Source organism: Marmota flaviventris, chromosome 3, assembly GCF_047511675.1.
Source record: "Marmota flaviventris isolate mMarFla1 chromosome 3, mMarFla1.hap1, whole genome shotgun sequence".
NCBI classification, from domain to species: Eukaryota; Metazoa; Chordata; class Mammalia; order Rodentia; family Sciuridae; genus Marmota; species Marmota flaviventris.
This window is the reverse complement of record NC_092500.1, coordinates 124,645,793-124,664,322: the sequence shown is the minus strand read 5'-3', so window position 1 is coordinate 124,664,322 and position 18,530 is coordinate 124,645,793. Positions and strand designations below refer to the sequence as shown.

Here is an 18,530-nt window from a genome sequence, read left to right as displayed (position 1 = left end):
TTCTGAACACATGCTGAGACATGGAGTAACTTATCCAAAGTGAAAGCCCAAGAGCTAGGTGTCTTAGCTGTGGGGCTAGGACTATGCAAATAGTATCTGGTTCTCTTTATTTTCTAGTATTCTGCTTTAGAGTAGACTAGGAATGAGTCTCATTCCCATCCACAAATATCAATAACAGAAGATATTGAGTTCTGGGCATGTTTGTAGATAGACTTCTTATATTTATTTCTGTTCTGTTATAGATAGATATATGCATATATACTTTTTTTTTTTTTAATACAATCTATATTCCCTTCCCCACCAAACTCCAAAAGGAGATATAAATCTTTCCAGGATTGCCATTGGGCTTCCCAAGATGGTCAGAGCCAAGAAAGAACCATTTCTCAACATCTCAACAGCTGTCCTTCTTAGGCTCTAGAATCATTGAAGCAGCAGCATTCCCAGGATCCAAGGGGAAGATGGGGGAAAGGAAACTGTAGTGTGCTGGGACTCTAGAATGAAAGTGTCCAGTCACTCCCAGAATGGCAGACTGGCTCCCAGAATTCTCACGGTAAGAATTCTGGTAGGGCCCTCACTCTTCAGATGCTAGCCAATAGGCACGGGTAGGGAGTAGGAATCAGGTATTTGACATGCAGGGAAAGGGTGGTAGAAGGAACACCCGAGGCTTATGCTGGAGACTGAGCGACCTTCAGGACTACCCACCTACTCAATGACAGAAGTAATAAACAGGGACAGATGCTGAATTATTAAAGAAATAGAGAGGAGAGCATGACAGGGAGAAGGAACAATGAAACACATGGGAAAATCATGTAGAGCAAAAAGTACCAATAAAAACATGACCTGTACTGGCTTCTTCCCTAGAAAAGATGTAATCTATGCTTTGGGGTGCAGGAGGTGAAAGGTCATGAACTAGGATTATCAGCTGGCCAGGGGCACAGGAAGGCTCTCTGAGGATTCCTAAGGGGCAGGTAGGCAGGCAGCTGGGGCCCCATCTCCCCAGGAAAGAAATAATGAATCCCTTCAGTTCGACTTGGACCAAATCTTGGCACTCCCTCGGAGCCTGGCAAGGGAGGAGAGAGAGAGAGAAAGAGAGAGGATGCAGGGGATCTCCCTAATCCCTGGAGGTTCCCCCAAATCCCCATCCCACACAAATGACTAAAGTAAGTGCAGCAGCCAGGTCCTTCAGGTAAAAGTGGGCCACTACCACACTGGCTTACCCCTTCCCTTTTGAGGCCTTCTTGCTGGGCTGGCGCTGGTTGGTGCCTGGAGCTGGGTCCCTCAGTTCAGTCAGGTGTTGCTCGGGGTCCTGAGATGTGGCTGCAGCAGCTGCTGCTGTTGTAACTTTAATGGTTTTTTTAAGGTTGGCAACCTATCAAGATGAAAAGAAGGGGACAGCAAAAAGGTTCCAAAACCTGACAGCCCCTACTTATCTTGTCTGCCTGCTACAGCCATGTCCAAAGCACTTGCACAGGCCAGGTGCCCAGACTGGGGAAGCCTGCATCCATCCTGCTCCTGCCTGCTCACCTCACTTTCAATCTGCTGCTTTAGGCCCAGCTGCTGCTCCTTGTGCTGGTTGGCACGGCTCACTTGCTCCTCGATACCTGACAGCACAACTTCACAGCCCACACACCTGCAGGGGTTAGGGGAGATGAGAGGCCTCAGATGAGGGCTACCATCAGACTCACTTCTCAGTTAAGATCCCTCAAGAGTGAGACACTCCCTCCCCCCTGACTTCCCCAACTACTACTCTCAGGATCCCCTCTACACCTTCCTTCAGAAGTCTGTAGGGGAATGAGCTCCTTTCCCTCCCTCCTCTCAGGTTCCACTTCTACAGCCCAGCCCAGGTCCTACCCTCTCCCATCTTGAAGCACTGCTTCCTTTCTTGGAGTGAGAAAAAAAAAGGGACAGGACCAGGATACAGATCTCACCACTCCTGCAGGGTTCGGGCAATGGCACTAAGGTCTTGGCGCTGGATGTCCCGTCCAATGCTGTAGTCAACCTCTAGACGCTGATTGCGTTGATCCAGTGAGCCGCGAAGCACATCAGCATATACAGCCTCAATCACCAGGTCTTCTAGCTGCCGCACATTACGCAGAGCAAGGGCTTCTAGCAACACTGCATATGGGATGCACTGGAGCCAAGGGTAGGAGCGGGGTGGTCAGAACAGAATTTGTTAAGTTCCTCAGCAGAGAAGGGCTTTCAAAAATAATCTTCTCTTATTTTCCCCTGCCCAGGCCCATCTGCTCTTCACTCTTATTCCTAAATCCTTTCCTCTAAAAGGCTGGTTCTGAAACAAATTAAATAAAAGTCCCCCCACCTCAAAACAGCATCATGAGAAGGATGGCTTAAATAAATTACCAGACTGATGCTCCCCCAAGACCTTTATCCCCCACACCACACAGGGAGAAAGTGACTTCTGAATGGGTGTCATTCTTTGGTCATAGCTCAGGACATGCCACAGCCCTTGGCCAAGATCAGCCTGTCATGATGCAAGTATGTGATACTGGGTGAGGTCTGTAGTGATTCTGTTTATCATTTATATTCCGTCTGCTTTTCAGGCATCCAAAAGAGCCTGTTTTCAGTAAAACCAGGAAACAACTTAATGGTCTAATAACAATTGGGAGTTAAGGGGTGATATTTAACAAAAACAGCCCAAGAGGAATATAGATATATTTTTTGGTTACATATTGCTTATTCTAACACTAGAAGCCCAGAATTTCATTAGAAGAGAGCCCCACTTCCAGCTATCAGACTTTGCTGGCATGAAACAATTACATAGTGGTTAGGAAAGCACTTGTTCACTGACACATGATTGGCATCTTAGTTATTACTATTTTAATCAAAAATACAAAAGATGTTTTACTTAGAACTTCAGTTGATTGAAGTTTAGATATAGACCTTGGCAGAGGGGAAGGGAAGGGCAAGAAAAAGCAAGTCTGGTCAAGGGCTATCCCGGTGGGACATAAAAGATGCTCTAGACCTCGCTGGCTTTGGACTGGGGGGACTGTCACTCACCTTGACTTTAGCAGCCAGGGTGACAACTGAGAGGTGTCGAAGTTTATTCTTCTGAGCTTCAGTGAGTGGAGGAAGATTCCTGGCTTCAGCTAGGGAAAAAGGACAAAGTTGTATGGATTCCTACTTTCAGTTTTGTGGGAAACTTTGGCCTTCTCCCCTTCTCCTGCATTTTTCCCCCGTTTTCCATGCCAGCTTAGGCTATGACTCCAAACCTTTATGCCCAGGGGATCTAAGTGCAGCATCCTATGAAGTTCTAAGTCCCTCCAGAAACTGCCCTTCTCCCATTTTCATTGCTCCAGAGCTCCAATCCCTCTTGGTTACCTAAGTAGTCGGCATATGTTCCATAAGCAAACACTGTGAGCAGCCGGAATGTGGAAGCAAAGTCACTTTCAGCCAGCTGCAAGAATATGAAGGAAGAGAAGAGGTGACAGAAGGGCCTCCCTCATTACCCTCCCAACCTTATCATTTTTGAACTCCATTTTCTGGCCACATTTTTTTCAATCAATGTTAATTCACCAAGAGGCATTCTCTGCCTCTCAATGATTAATCTTCCTACAGGAAGGGCTAACTTCCACTTCCAGGTCTTTATTATAGCAATGTTCTCTTCCTCCATCCACCATCCAATTCCTACCTTATATTCAGTGTTGAAAACGTTCAGTTTGGAATTTAACAGACCACACACACATCAGGCACTGTAAATTGTGTTGTTTGGCCATCAGAGTATATGCAATATTTCTGAATTTAAGTATCTTTAGGCAGTCTGTGGTACTCCCAATTCACCAGGCTCCTGACTCAGCCTAGACAGACACCTATATTTGTGGCCTGTGCTTCAGACCCATCTCATGGATCCAGCTCACCAGAAGGATCCTCTCCTCCTATCACTGATCATTTATTCTGGCACTTAATTAATTCCTGCAGAAGGTTCTTACTTTAAGAATATCTTTCCTTTCATCAAGATTATAGATCTACCGGGTATGGTGGCGTACACCTGTAATCCCAGCGGCATGAGAGGCTGAGACAGGAGGATTTTGAGTTCAAAGCCAGCCTCAGCAAAAAGTGAGGCACTAAACAACTCAGTGTAGACCCTGTCTCTAAATAAAATACAAAAAAATAGGGCTAGGGATGTAGCTTAGTGGTTGAGTACCCCTGAGTTCAATCCCCAGTACCCCTCTGCAAAAAAAAAAAAAAAAAGATTATAGACCCAGTCTCTGGTATCCCACTAGCATTTAGCAGAGCTATTCATGTTACTGACTCCCTCAATAAATATTTGCTAAGTAAGGATTTACAGATTTATATCCATCCATCTTATCTTTTCAATTGAAATATAAGCTTTGAAAGGGTAAGCCTTGGGTCATGTACTTTTTTGGTATTCCCAGATCATTGGCAGATTATTAAACAGGTACTCAATTAAAAAGTGCTTCTTGGGGCTGGGGTGGTGGCTCAGTGGTAGCACACTCGCCTGGCATGTGAGGCACTGGGTTCGATTCTCAGCACTGCATGTGAATAAATTTTAAAAAATAAATAAAGGTCTATAATCAACAATTAAATAAATTAAATTTTGAAAAAAGAACAGTGCTTCTTTTTCTTTACCTTGATTGATATGCTTTTGTTCCACTGAATATGAAAGCAGGGTATAAAGATAACCACAGTTTTCCCCATACCACAGTGATCAAAAAAGGCTAAATCCAGGCTGGGGTTGTAGCTCAGTGGTTGAGCACTTGCCACACTCGCATGGGTGAAGCACTGGGTTCGATCCTCAGCACCACATTAAAAACATAAATAAATAAAACAAAGATATTGTGTTCATCTACAATTAAAAAAAGAAAAAGGCTAAATCCATTGATTCAACCATAGGTCCTCAAAAACTTGGCTCACCACTTACCCACATATCACTATCATAGGACATGGGCTGATGCCACAAGTCTTCATGACCCATCCACTATTGACTTGAAACTCTTTACACTTTGCCACTTCTATGTGAATGGTTCTCTCTGCTGTGTTCTTTCTCCTTTGCCTACTTTAAATGAATTAACATACACTACACTGAGGGAGAGAACAGGGCATGTCAATTTGGCCTATTCAATCCTTCCATCTGTACCAAACTTTACACTTTCTCATGATTTTATATGATTCCCACAATAATGGTTAAGTATAGTGTTATTTCCATTTGAGTGAGGGCAGTACTGGGAATTGAAACCAAGGGTGCTCTACCATTCACTAAAGCTATAGACCCAGCCATTTTTATTTTGTGATAGTCTCACTAAATTGGCCAGGCTGGCCTCAAACTTAAGACCATCATCTTCTTGCCTCAGCCCCTCAGAAGCTAGGATGATAACATGGTCCTTTGTTAAAAATGAAAAATATTACATTTTTCAGATTCCTCATCTCCAAAGGGAAAAAGAGCTTTACCTGATTGTTTATTTTTGCAAGCTGCCATTAATCACCACAGTATCCTTGTTCAACTAAATGGTGCCAGGGTTGCCCACTCTTAAGTCAAAATTTTTGTCCCAAGCTTCCCTGTGGGTTACCCAAGCCAGCAACCCACCTCTCTAACATTGGGCATATCCAGCAGTTCCCCAAACACGTAGACACCAGGGGCCTCCAGCACCTGGTGGATGAGTGTGGCCAGCGCTGCCCCTTTGGCCGACTTGGCCAGGAGCAGAAATTGCTCCTGGTTCTGCCCTGTCACTTTCACCTCCGCACTCATGGCTGTACTGAGCTGTGGGAACCTTGGGCTCAGGTTGTCTGGAGCTGTAAGGAAAGAGGATGTGAAGCTAGAGGTCCCTAAACACTGGCAGGATAGGAAGCCCAAGGGTAAGGAGCCGGATTGTAGAGGGGCTAAATTACTACTGAAGTGAGGACTAAGAGTTGGAACGATCTACTCAGGATCTAAAAATCTTAGTCAATTCACGGCTGCCACGCCCACCCTCCATTAACGGCCTCTAAACCTAATCCCAAGCCCCATCACGTGCACCCCACTGAACATCAAGGTACAGGCTGCAGCCAGGTAAGGGGTCTCACACAGTGTCCATCCCAACCACGAAGCACTCTCAGCTCTCCACGCGTGCCCTACACGTGCCCTAACCACGTGACCTTACCAGCACTATCCTTACACGTGGCTCCACCTCCTCCCTTAAAGAGGCAGCCCTGGGACTGTGGGACCCGCCGACTGCCCCAGCCGAACCCTGGGCCAGACTGCGGACCGCTACCTGGAAGGTTCGTCTTCCAGCGCACCGGATGGGCCTTCTGCTCCGTCACCTCCGGCAGCTGTTCCGAGCTTTTCCTGCCACCCGCCCCCTCAGGGTCGCTCTAGCTACTCATTTCTATGGCCGGATTCCGGTAGTGCTTCCGCTTTTACTACGTAGTTCCGGGAGGAACATAACCCACTTCCGCCTTCGGACCGCCGATGCTCTGGGGAGGGATGGGAGCATTCTATTCTCTTGATTGGTTGCTGGAGAAGAATGACGAGTGCCGTCCCCCCCACCCACCCCGAGCTATGTTACAATAAAACTTTATTGGGGGAAGAGCGAGAGTCACCGAGGAACCCTGCGGTGCGAGTGGCTGCCTCACTGTCAACTCTTACCAGTCATGTGGCGATCCCGGCAGCTGGCGGTTCTTGGGAGGAGAGGAAAGCTATAGTGGAAGGAGTGAGGAAGCAGGAAAAAAGGGGGAAGAGACGTGCTAGAGGAAGAAACCATAATCAGTAATACAAATTAGCGGCGGCTAAGATCATCTGGGTAGTTAAACCACTCACCTTTTGAGGAGAAGGAGAAAATAAGTTAAAAAGTAAAACAGAAACAGCTATCATGCTTACTCTTGGTTAGACATTGAGAATTTTATCCGTTCAATCCTCACAACTATATCGCCTCCCCAGTATGACTTCAGGAAACCTCGTGGTTACAACTGTGCTTATTAAATGATGATTTTAGTAGGTAGCCCCCACCCTGCCTGGGGATTGAACCCAGGGGTGCCTTAGCAGTGAGCTACATCCACGGTGCTTTTTGTTTTATTCTTAATTTTGAGGCAGGGTCTCACTAAGTTATTGAGTGCTTAAGTTGCTGAGGCTGGCTTTGAACTTGAGATCCTTCTGCCTCACTCTCTGGAGTCACTGGGTTTACATGCATGCACCATCACCCTGATGGTACCTTGGTTCTAGTTTCTGGGGGAGGGGGAAAAATTAGAAATTGGAGTTTACAAAAATCCAGGGATTCACCTGGAACCGAGGTTTTTCCCATCTGCTTCACCATACTTTATTTTTGTCTTTGTTTTGTGGTGCAGGGAAGGAAACCCAGGGCTTCATTCATGCCAGGCAACATTTCTACTACTGAGTTACACCTCCAGCCCAGTAATATTTTTAAAAATCTAACAGCCAGGCGCGGTGATGCAGGCTTGTAATCCCAGAGACTCATGAGTATGGAATATCCCAGGCCAGCTTACGAACTTGGTGAATAACCCTCAGGAATTTAGTAAACTCCTGACTCAAAATTAAAAAGGACTGGAGAGGGGCCAGTGTTGTGGCTCAAAGTAGAGTGCTCGCCTAGGATGAGCGTGGCCCTGGGTTGAATCCTCAGCACCATATAAAAATAAATAAAATAAAGGTATTGTGTCCGTCCAACTACAACTAAAAAATATTTTTAAAATTACATTAAAAAAAGGACTGGGGATATATGTAGCTCAATGATAAAGCTCCCCTGAGCTCAATCCTCAAATACAAAAATAAATTAGGAAACAAAAAACAGGTCTGGGGTGTAGCTCAGTAGTATAGCAGTTGTCTGGCATGTGTGAAGCTATGGGCTTATCTCCAGTACCACAAAAACACTTCTGTAATGTTTTCTATTTCATACCAGGCTTGCAGAAGGACAAATTAAAGTTAATGCTAGTCTGTGTGGGTTTTTTATTTTTTTTTGGGGGGGGAGGGGTGGAGTGGGAAGAGAGAGTGTGCTAGAGATGAAAGCCAGGGCCTTTTGGGTGCTAAGAACTCTGCCACTGAGTTACACCCACCGCTCCCAGGTTAATGACATCTTGGTGATCCCGGCAGCGCCTTTCTGTTAAGCACTGAACATCTTGGAAGCGCCTTTCTGTTAAGCACTGAACTAAAAGCTTTACTTAATTCATTTCATATTTATAACAATCTAATAATTATCTCCATTTTCCACAGAAACAAAGTGAGGCCCAGGGCAGTTAACTAACTTGTAAGTGATGTGAAGTTGAGAAAGTGGAAAAAGAGAAAATCATAATACTAGTAGACTGAAATACTGGTAGGACTGAAAAGACTTTAAGTAGAGGTTTTTGTCCACATCTCTTGGCTTGTAATAGAAAATAGACAGAAACAGCTGGGCGCGGTTGCGCAGGCCTGTAATTCCAGCCACTGGGGAGGCTGAGGCAGGAGGATATCAAGTTCAAAGCCAGCCTTGGCAAAAGAGAGGTGCTAAGCAACTCAGTGAGACCCTGTCTTTAAATAAAATACAAAATAGGGCTGGGGATATGGCTCAGTGGTGGAGTGCCCCCGAATTCAATCCCTGATACCAAAAAAAAAAAGAAAGAAAGAAAATAAGCAGAAACAATGAATGGAAAGAAATAAAGAAAGAAGAGAAGTGAATGGGAGAATGAAACCAAAAACAAGGAGAAGGAATCAAAGGCATAATAGCCAAAATGTGAAGGAACCTGAGAGTCCAAACTTACCATTTTATTAATTTTATTGTTTTGTGGGGGTACTGGGGATTGAACCCAGGGATGCTTTACCACTGAGGTATATGCCAAGCCCTTTTTATATTTTATTTTGAAACAGGGTCTCACTAAGTTGCTGAGGGTGGACTTGAACTTGGGATCCTCCTGTCTTAGCCTCCCAAACACTGGAAGAGGTTTGTAGGTGTGTGCCACTGTGCCCAGCACAAACTTATCATTTTTTAAAAGGAGGGAAAGAGAAAACCATGAAGAAAGAATGAGGAAACCTGGCACAGTAGTACATGACTGTAATCCCAGCAACTTGGGAGGCTGAAACAGGAATATCACAAATTCAAGGCCAGCCTCAACAATCTGGCAAGGCTCTAAGCAATTTAGTGAGACCCTGTCTCAAAATTAAAAGGGCTGGGGATATAGCTCAGTGGTAAAGTACACCTGGATTCAATCCCCAGTTTTAAAAAAAAAAGAATGAAAAAAATATTGGTTCTATTATGTGCCAGGTGCTTTATTTACAATACACTTTTTTTTAGTTGTTGATGGGCCTTCATTTTATTCATTTATTTATATGTGGTGCTAAGAATCAAACCCAGTGTCTCACACATGCTAGGCAAGGGCTCTACACTGAGCCACAACCCCAGCCCTACAATACACTTTTTATTGTCTTTTTTTTTTAACATCAATAAGGAAGGTGGGGAGAATAGAAGTTCATTGGATTAGACAAAGGGGAATAAAGGGAGGGGAGGGGGGATGAGGGGGTCGAGAAAATAAAAATTAAATTTAATTCTTTTTTCTGATGTGTTCTTTTTAGTTATACATGACAGTAGAATGCATTTTGACATATTATACACACATGGAGTATAATTTCCTATTGTGTTTGTACATGATTTGGAGTTATGCTGGTTGTGCATTCATATATGAACATAGGAAAGTTATGTCCATTGCATTCTACCATCTTTCATATTCTCGACCCCCTCATCCCCCCTCCCCTCCCTTTATTCCCCTTTGTCTAATCCAATGAACTTCTATTCTCCCCACCTTCCTTATTGTGTGTTAGCATCACATATCAGAGAGAACATTCAGCCTTTGGTTTTTGGGGACTGGCTTATTTATTCAGTCTTTACAGCAACATTTTGAGGTGCATATTAATATTTCAGTTAACATGTGAAGACACTAATAATCACAGAGGTTAAAATGCTTTTAACTTTACTTATTTTCTTGTATATGATTTTGTATATAATTTTAATTATTTATTTTTGGGGATTGAACCCAGGGTCTTAAGCCTGAGTGCTCTGCCACTGAGCTACATTCCCAGCCCTAAATTATTTGTCAAAAGTCGCCAGTATAAGTGGTAGAACTGAGATCCAAGTTTATGTTTATTTGATTCCAACACTGTGTTTAGAAGAAAAAAAGAAGAAGAAAGAAAAGAGAAAAGAGGAGGGAGAAATAGATTATCTAGGACCTACTACTGATTTGCCTTAAACTAGCTGTGACACTAAAGCAAATTATGCCGTCTTGTGGTACTTCCTCTTATGTATTGACCAAATGAGAGATTAAATGTAAAGTCAAGTCTGGCTTTGATGATTTATGGTTCTATAACAAAGAGGAATTAGAGGGGGACATGAGAAAAAATTTGTAAGTAGAAAAACAGATTTTGAAGAAAGAAAGGGAAGGAAATGAATTGGGAAAAAAAAGATTTTTAGGAACAAAGAGAAAGAAGGAGCAGATGTGAGAAAGAAGAGAAAGGAATAGAAATGGGAAAAGAAGAGGGGAAAGTGGAAAGAAAAATAAAGGTCTCCATTAGGAGAATTGGGATCCTAGCCAAAGCAAGAAGATGTACCCACAGAACAAAATACTTTGTAAAAAGAAGTAAAAGCTGTTACCATGTGTAGAAAATATGATATCATAGGGTTGGGGATGTAGCTTAGTGGTAGAGCACTTGCCTAGCATGTGCAAACCCTGGGTTCAATCCTCAGTACTGGGAAAACAAAAGCATAGAGAAAATTTTAAAGAATCTACAAACAAATTATTAGAGTTTAATAAAGTCATTAGAAAAATTTGCAAAAATCAACATATAAGGCAACAAAAATAAGAAATATAAATGTGTGTGTATATAGTTTTTAATTTTTATTTTTTCAGTGCTGGAGATGAAACCCAGGGTGTTCTGCATGCTAGGCAACCACTCTATTTCAAGTCTAGAGGAATAATTCAAAATATAATTCCAAAATATAATTTAAAAATAATTATCACTTGAGAAGTATGAAAAATATCAAATACTGAGGTATAAATATAACAAAACATGTATAAATTCTGTATGAAGTAAATTATAATTTACTGAGTCACTGAAGACCTAACATAAATGCAGAGATAGATCATGTTTATAGACTAGAAGACTCAAAACCATAAAGAAGTCAATTATCCCTAAAATGATTTATTGATTCAGTACAATTCTAATCAAAACCTCAACAAACTTTTTAGTAAGCATATGGAATTGACACACAGACATTTCAAAATTACATGGAAATTCAAAAGACCAAGAATAGCCTTTTGAAAAGGAATAAGGTGGAAAGACTCACTTTATCAGATATCTATTCATAATTAGAAGACCATAATAATTAAGATCATATAGAGTATTAGGGTTGTAGCTCAGTGGTAGTATGCAAGAGGACCAGCATTCAATTACAGCACCAAAAGCAAAGCAAAACAAACAAACAAAACTGTATCATATTGGCACAGATAATACTGCAACATAATCCAGAGTCCCAAAACAGATTCACACATATATGACACTTGATTTATGATAGAATTTTCACTTTTCAGCAAAAGAGAAATGACACATATTTCATTGATGCTGTGACAATCAGATATTTATAAGAAAAACATAAAACTAAACATCAGTTACATGCCTGTAATCCCAGCAACTCGGGAATATCACAAGTTCGAGGCCAACTTCAGTAACTTAACAAGGTCCTAAGCAATTTAGACCCTGTCTCAAAAAAAAAAAAAAAAAAAAAAAAAAAAATATATATATATATATAAAAGGGCTGGGGATGTGGTGCCTTTTGGGTGCTAAGAAATCTGTTTTTCTACTTATAAATTAAGTGCTGTGGGTTCAATCCCTGGTACCAAAAAACAATGTTTTTTTTTTTCGTTTGTTCTTTTTGATAACAGGGATTGAACCCAGGGGCACTTAACCACTGAACCATATCCCCATCCCTTCTTATTTTGAGACAGGGTCTGGCTAAATTGCTGAGGCAGGCTTTGAACTTGCAATCTTACTGTCTTAGCCTCCATACCCTATGGGATTACAGGCATGCACTACCATGCCTGATTTGAGATTTAAGCTAACACTTCACAAAAGAGGAAATCCACAAGGTCAACAACAACAACAAAAATTTTGCTCATCCTTATTGGTAATCAGAGAAATGCAAATTAAAGCCATGATGAATATCATGTATACATCAGAATTGCTAAAATTAATGCATGAAAATATCAACTGTTGACAGGAATATGAAGCAAAGAAACTCTCATGAACAGGTAATGAGAATACAACTGGATAAAACACAAGGTGAAAGCAATTCACTCTCATGTATATAGCAAATACATACAATACTATTATATTTGTATCTTCAAAAGCAAAAAATTATATTATTAATGAATGTATACTGATCTGGGAAAACTAATAAGAAAAATAAGGAAGTAATTGCCATAAAAATAAGAATACTACTTATCTCTGATAAGGAAGGAATAGTGTATGATTGGGGAAGGACAGACAGATCCTTTGGAAGGACAGACAGATCCTCTGGGAAGGACAGACAGATCCATTGAGGCTGTGTAACCACCACACAGCCTCGATGGTGGTTATTCCATTTATTAGTATTTCTGTAAGTATGCATTATACTTTGATTTGTTGCACTTACCTTTGAGTATATTATATTTCACAGTAACAGAGATTTTAAAAAGCATTTAACTTGCCAGACCTGGTTGCACAACTATAATCCCAGCAACTGAGGAGGGGTGAGGCAGGAGGATTACAAGTTTGAGGTCAGCCTGGGCAACTTAGTGAGACCATCTCAAAATTTAAAAAAAAAAAAAAAAAATTAACAAGGGCTGATGGTGTAGTTCAGTGGTAGAGTGTACCTGAGTTCAATCCCCAGTCTCTCTCTCTCCTCTCCCCACCTCTCTCTCTTTCTCTCTCTCTCTCACACACACACACAGACACACACACACATACACTCACACACACATACAGCATTTAATTCAACACCCATACATAACAAAACTCTTAGTAAACTAGGACTAGAAGGGGGCTTCCTTAACTTGTAAAATAAAGTTATTCAAACATACAAACAATGGCTGGAGATACAGATCAGTTGATAAAGTGCTTGCCTCACTTGCACAAGGCCCTGGGTTCAATCCCCAGCACCACAAAAACAAAACAAAAACAAACAAACAAACAACAACAACAACAAAAACCCCACCACAACAAAAAACAATATAGCAAATACTAATAATTAATTAATTTAGTAGTGCTGAGGATCAAATCTAAGGCTTCATGCTGCAAGCACAATGCTTACTGGGAAAATATGGAAGCACTTCCTTTAAATAGGGGAGAAAAAAAAGAGAGAGAAGAGAAAAACCAGGAACAGAAACAAGCTTATTACTGCTTGTATTCAACATTGTACTAAAGGTCTGGGATAGCACAAGAAAAGGAAATTAGAGGCATAACATTGGAAAAGGAAAGGCAAACTGCTATCTTTTGCAGATGATGTGATTGCTTTTATAGAAAATTCAGTCTACAGAAAAATTATTAGAAGAGAGAGCTTATCAAGGTTGTTGACTCTAAAATCAATATTGCCAATCAACTTCATTTCTACATACCAGCAAAAAGCACTTTGAAAATGTAATCTTGAAAAAAATAACATTAACCATAATAAAAAATCAAAATAGTACCTAGGAATAAATGAAAGAGAAGATGTGTATTATCTGGATGCAGAAAATTATACTTCACTGAAAGATATTTAAGAAGACCTAAATATGGGCTGGGGCTGTATCTCAGTGGTAGAGTACTTGCCTAGCACAGGTGAAGCCCCGGGTTTGATCCTTAGCACCCACATAAAAATGAAATAAAGATATTGTGTCCACCACCTACAACTAAAAAAAATTTTTTTAAATATATATAACAATTTATCTTAAATGGATTTTGGGTTTAATGTAATTCCAATCAAAATTCTGTGTAACTTGACAAGTTGATTCTCATATAGAGCAAGGAATAAGAAGTGACAGGAGGCCGGGCGTGATGGTGCAGGCCTGTAATCCCAGCATCTTGGGAGGCTGAGACAGGAGGATTGCTAGTTCAAAGCCAATCTCAGCAAAAGTGAAGTGCTAAGCAACTCAGTGAGACCTGTCTCTAAATAAAATTCAAAATAGGGCTGGGGATGTGGCTCAGTGGTCGAGTGCCCCTGGATTCAATCCCCAGTACCCATTAAAATAAAAAAAAGAAATGACACGAGTATATTGGCACAGTGGTATACTATGGGAAATATCTATATCTATTTTAAAACTATAGAAATTTTGTTTGTGTTTGGTTTGGTTTGGTGCTGGCAATTGAACTTGGGGCCTGTCACATGCTAAATCACATACACTGCACCAAGCTACACTCTAGCTTACTCTATAAAATTAAAGAAAGTGCAAATTTTTAACAGGTAACCAATGGAATAGATTAGATTATCCAGAAATAGACTCTCTGTACATATGGACCTTGGACCCATAACAGAGAGAGCAAAGCAGGTCAGGCAGAAGAAAGGGACTGGTTAATAAATCGGGCTTGGATAATTGATTTTCTAATATTAAAAAATGAGAAATACACATACAAAAAAAACCAATTCTATATGGATTTAGGTCTAAAGTATGGAGAGCAAAAGCTTAAAGTCTTTTAGAATTTCTGATAATTTAAATAGATATCGTGTAAAAATTGGAAGTTCCCAAATATCTTCACAAAGGAGCTGATTATTTGCAACATATATAACTGTTAAGAGATTAGTATCCAGCAAACCTGGTGACACATGCCTAAAATCCCAACTACACCAGAGGCTGAGGCAGGAGAATCACAAGTTGGAGGCCAGCCTCAGAAATTCATTTTGAGACCCTGTCTTAAATTTAAAAAAAAAAAAAAAAAGGACTTGGGATATAGCTCAGCAGTAGAGCACTTGCCTAGCATGTGTAAAGGACCTGGGTTCAATCTCCAGTACACACACACACACACACACACACACACAGTGTCTGGAATATATTTAAAAACCACAAACCAATAAGGAAAAACAAAAACAAAAGAAAAAAGAAAAACCCAAATGACCAGGCATTTCCCAGGAAAAATTTAAAGCTAATAAGCATATAAAAAGAGGCTCAACTGCATTAGTAATTAGAGAAATGATCAACAAAACCAAAATGATAGACTATTATATATTTACTGGACTGATAAAATAAAAATAAGAAGTCTAAAAATACAAGTGTTGGAGAGAATGTAGGTCAATGAGGATTCAATGATTGATGGAAGGAGAGTAAGTGGAAAACAATTTGGCACTCTCTCTCAAGATTATTATTCTTATACTTCACTTAGCAGTCCCACTCTAGAAAAACTCTTGCATATGTGCTGGAGAAAAATGCAATGATGTTCATAATAACATAAAAGGAAATAATTTATAAATCTACAATAGAAGAATAAATTATGTCTGGTATAAGCATACAGGTGACATATTTTATTTCAGTCCATGAACTCTAGATAGATGCAAAAATATGAATAAATCTTGGAAACATATTAAGTGAAAAAACAAGTAAATATTCCGTAAGACTACATATAATGCAATGTCATTTAAAAAAATTTTTTTAGCTGCTTATGGACCTTTATTTTATTTATTTATATGCAGTGCTGAGAATCAAACCCAATGCCTCACATGTGTGAAGCAAGCGCTCTACCACTGAGCCACAACCCCAGTCCCAATATTTTTTATAGAACTTGAAAGTAAGACTGAACAACATATTGTTTAAGCTTGTATCAATTTGTGAGAAAATTATATTATTAAAACAACAAAATAAGACTGGGGGGAGTGCCATCATCTCTCTGGAGAGTAAGCCTTTGTGAGCCACCTCCAATCCCCTGCCTGGAGCATCTGGAAGCCCCAGGTCTGCCCTAGGGGGTTGCAGTCTGCCCCCTTCCTGACAGACTGGAGGGGATGGGGGATCCCAGCAGTAGGATGGCATTCCCTTCACCCTAGTTGCCAAACAGTACCCCCACCCTCTGGACTTTCCTCCTCCCTCCATCCCAGAGGGCTCTGCACTTCTCAAACTCTTTTGATCTTCTGATTCCTCTTGGGTTGAAACAGACCAAGTCTTCCCCCAGGCATCCAGTTTGGGGGTGAGGGGGTGCTGTATTTTTTTGACACACTTACCTCCCACCTGTTCTTCCCCCATCCCATGCTGCCAACTTCTAACCCCAATAGTGACTCTGTGCTTGTCTGTTTAGTTCTGTGTATAAATGGAATATTGTGGAGATGATCCCTCTCTGTGCCAGCTGGTTTCCCTCCCCTCCTTTTTAAAAAAAATTTTTTTTTATTTGTAGATGGACATAATATCTTTATTTTTTATTTATTTTTATGTGGTGCTGAGGATCTAACTCAGTGTCTCAGAAGCAGTAAGGGGCCTTTGATTAAAAACAAAAAACAAGAAACATACAAACAAAAAACTAAAAAAAAAAGACAATAAAAAGTCTTTTTTTTTAAGAATTCAAGGCCAGCCTCAGCAAGTAGTGAGACTCCCCAGCAATTTATTTATTTATTTTTAAGTTTTCGGCGGACACAACATCTTTCGTTGTATGTGGTGGACACAACATCTTTCGTTGTATGTGGTGCTGAGGATCGAACCCTGGCTGCACGCATGCCAGGCAAGCTCCCTACCGCTTGAGCCACATCCCCAGCCTCAATAAAAAGTCTTAAAATAACAAAATGGTGGGCTGGGGATGTGGCTCAAGCGGTAGCGAGCTCGCCTGGCATGCGTGCAGCCGGGGTTCGATCCTCAGCACCACATACAAACAAAGATGTTGTGTCCGCCGAAAACTAAAAAATAAATATTAAAATTCTCTCTCTCTCTCTCTCCCTCCCTCTCTCACTCTATCTTTAAAAAAAAAAAAATAACAAAATGGTAAAAAAAAAAAAAAAAAGTTTGGGGATAGTAATTATAGAAAGAAAATAGGGGATGGGAGGATGAAGGAATCCCATGGATGAAAGTCACTGGCAAACTTAGTCCTTGAATTAGTCAGTGATCAAAATCATAGAGCCAGATAATAGAATGGTGGTTGCCAGGGGCTGAGGAGAGTACAGCAGTACTGGAGAGTTATTGTTTAATGAGTATGGAGGGTTTTTTTTTTTTTTGTGGTTCTAGGGATTGAACCCAGGGCCTAGTGCATGTATGCAAGGCAAGCACTCTACCAACTGAGCTATATCCCCAGCCCTGGAGTTTTAGTTTTATAAAATGAAAAGAGTTATGGAGATGATGGTGATGTCTTTACATTATGAATGTATTTAATACCACTGAACTGTACACTTAAAATTGGTTAAAATGAGCTGGGTGTGGTGATGCACACCTGCAATCCTAGCAACTTGGGAAGCTGAGGGAGGAGGATTGCAAGTTCGAGGCCAACCTCAGCAACTTAGTGAGACCTTGTCACAAAATAAAAAACAAAAAGGGCTGGGATCTAACTTAAGGTAAAGCACCCCTTGGTTCAACCTCCAATGCTGCATATAAAAAAGAAAAAAGAGTGGGGGAGAGAAAATTTATATTGCTATTTGCTTTATGTATACATAAAGAAACTCTGGAAGAATACATAGAAATGAGCCACATTGAGATCAGGGATGAGAATTGGAAGGAACTGGGTGGGGTGAAAACTTTCACTCTATACCTTTCTATATATTTAAAGCTTACTTTAAACATGCCAATGTGTTACCAGTTATTACCAAAATAATGAATTTTGAAAATTAAACTGTTTATATTTGAGTTGACCAGAGAGAAAGTGAAGGAATGGTGGGGAGGAAATGTAGAGAGGGCAAATGGAAGCCATCTTCTGAGAAAGCTTTGCTGTAATGGGAAGCAAAGCAGTGCAGATGCTGGAGGCAAACACATAGCTGAGGAGGATTTTTTTTTTCCCAAGTATTTATTTTTTAGCCGTAGTTGGACACAATACCTTTATTTTACTTATTTATATGTGGTGCTGAGGATTGAACCCAGGGCCCCGCATGTGTGAGGCAAGGATTCCACCACTGAGCCATGACCCCAGCCCGAGGATTTGTTTTAAGGTGGGAGAAATTACAGCATGCTTGCATGCTGCTGGCAATAATCAAGTCAGGAAGAGAAAAGTGGTGCTGCAGAAGAGGGAGGGACAGTCACTGAAGTAATATATTTGAGTGGGTGACAGGGTCTAGAATTCACATAGAAGGAGCAACAGGGCTGGGAGGTGGTGGTAGAAGTGGAAAAGATTTTCTCTGCTTTTTTCTATTTTTTTCAGAAAAGAAGCAAGCAAGATTAGCTGAAAGGGAGAAGAGTTCAGGACATTGGACATTGAAGACAGAAAACAGAAATTCAACTTGACAGATACTAAGATCCATACCTGAGTCCAGAGGTGATGATAATGATACCATAGAGGGCTGGGGTTGTGGCTCATCAATAGAGCACTTGCCTAGCACATGCAAGGCCCTGGGTTTGATCCTCAGCACCACATAAAAATAAATAAATAAAATAAAGGTATTGTGTTCAATTACAACTAAAAAAATCTTAAAAAAAAAAAA

At 40.8% G+C, this 18,530-nt stretch overlaps 1 protein-coding gene across 4 annotated transcripts in view; it reads right to left on the bottom strand.

Annotated features, from left to right (window-relative positions):
• Positions 1 to 200: 200 nt before the first annotated feature.
• Cops7a (COP9 signalosome subunit 7A) overlaps positions 201 to 18,530 on the bottom strand; it is a 32,679-nt gene continuing 14,349 nt past the window's right edge. The window contains exons 1-8 of one of the 4 annotated variants that reach the window (XM_027951215.3): positions 6,225 to 6,342; positions 5,561 to 5,766; positions 3,337 to 3,412; positions 3,016 to 3,104; positions 1,929 to 2,131; positions 1,525 to 1,630; positions 1,218 to 1,369; positions 201 to 1,060 (exon numbers count right to left, since the gene is read on the bottom strand). In XM_027951215.3, coding sequence (XP_027807016.1) covers positions 1,021 to 1,060; positions 1,218 to 1,369; positions 1,525 to 1,630; positions 1,929 to 2,131; positions 3,016 to 3,104; positions 3,337 to 3,412; positions 5,561 to 5,722 — 828 coding nt within the window. In that variant the 5' untranslated portion in view covers positions 5,723 to 5,766; positions 6,225 to 6,342 and the 3' untranslated portion in view covers positions 201 to 1,020. The other 3 variants (XM_027951214.2, XM_071610363.1, XM_071610364.1) reach the window with 3 other exon arrangements.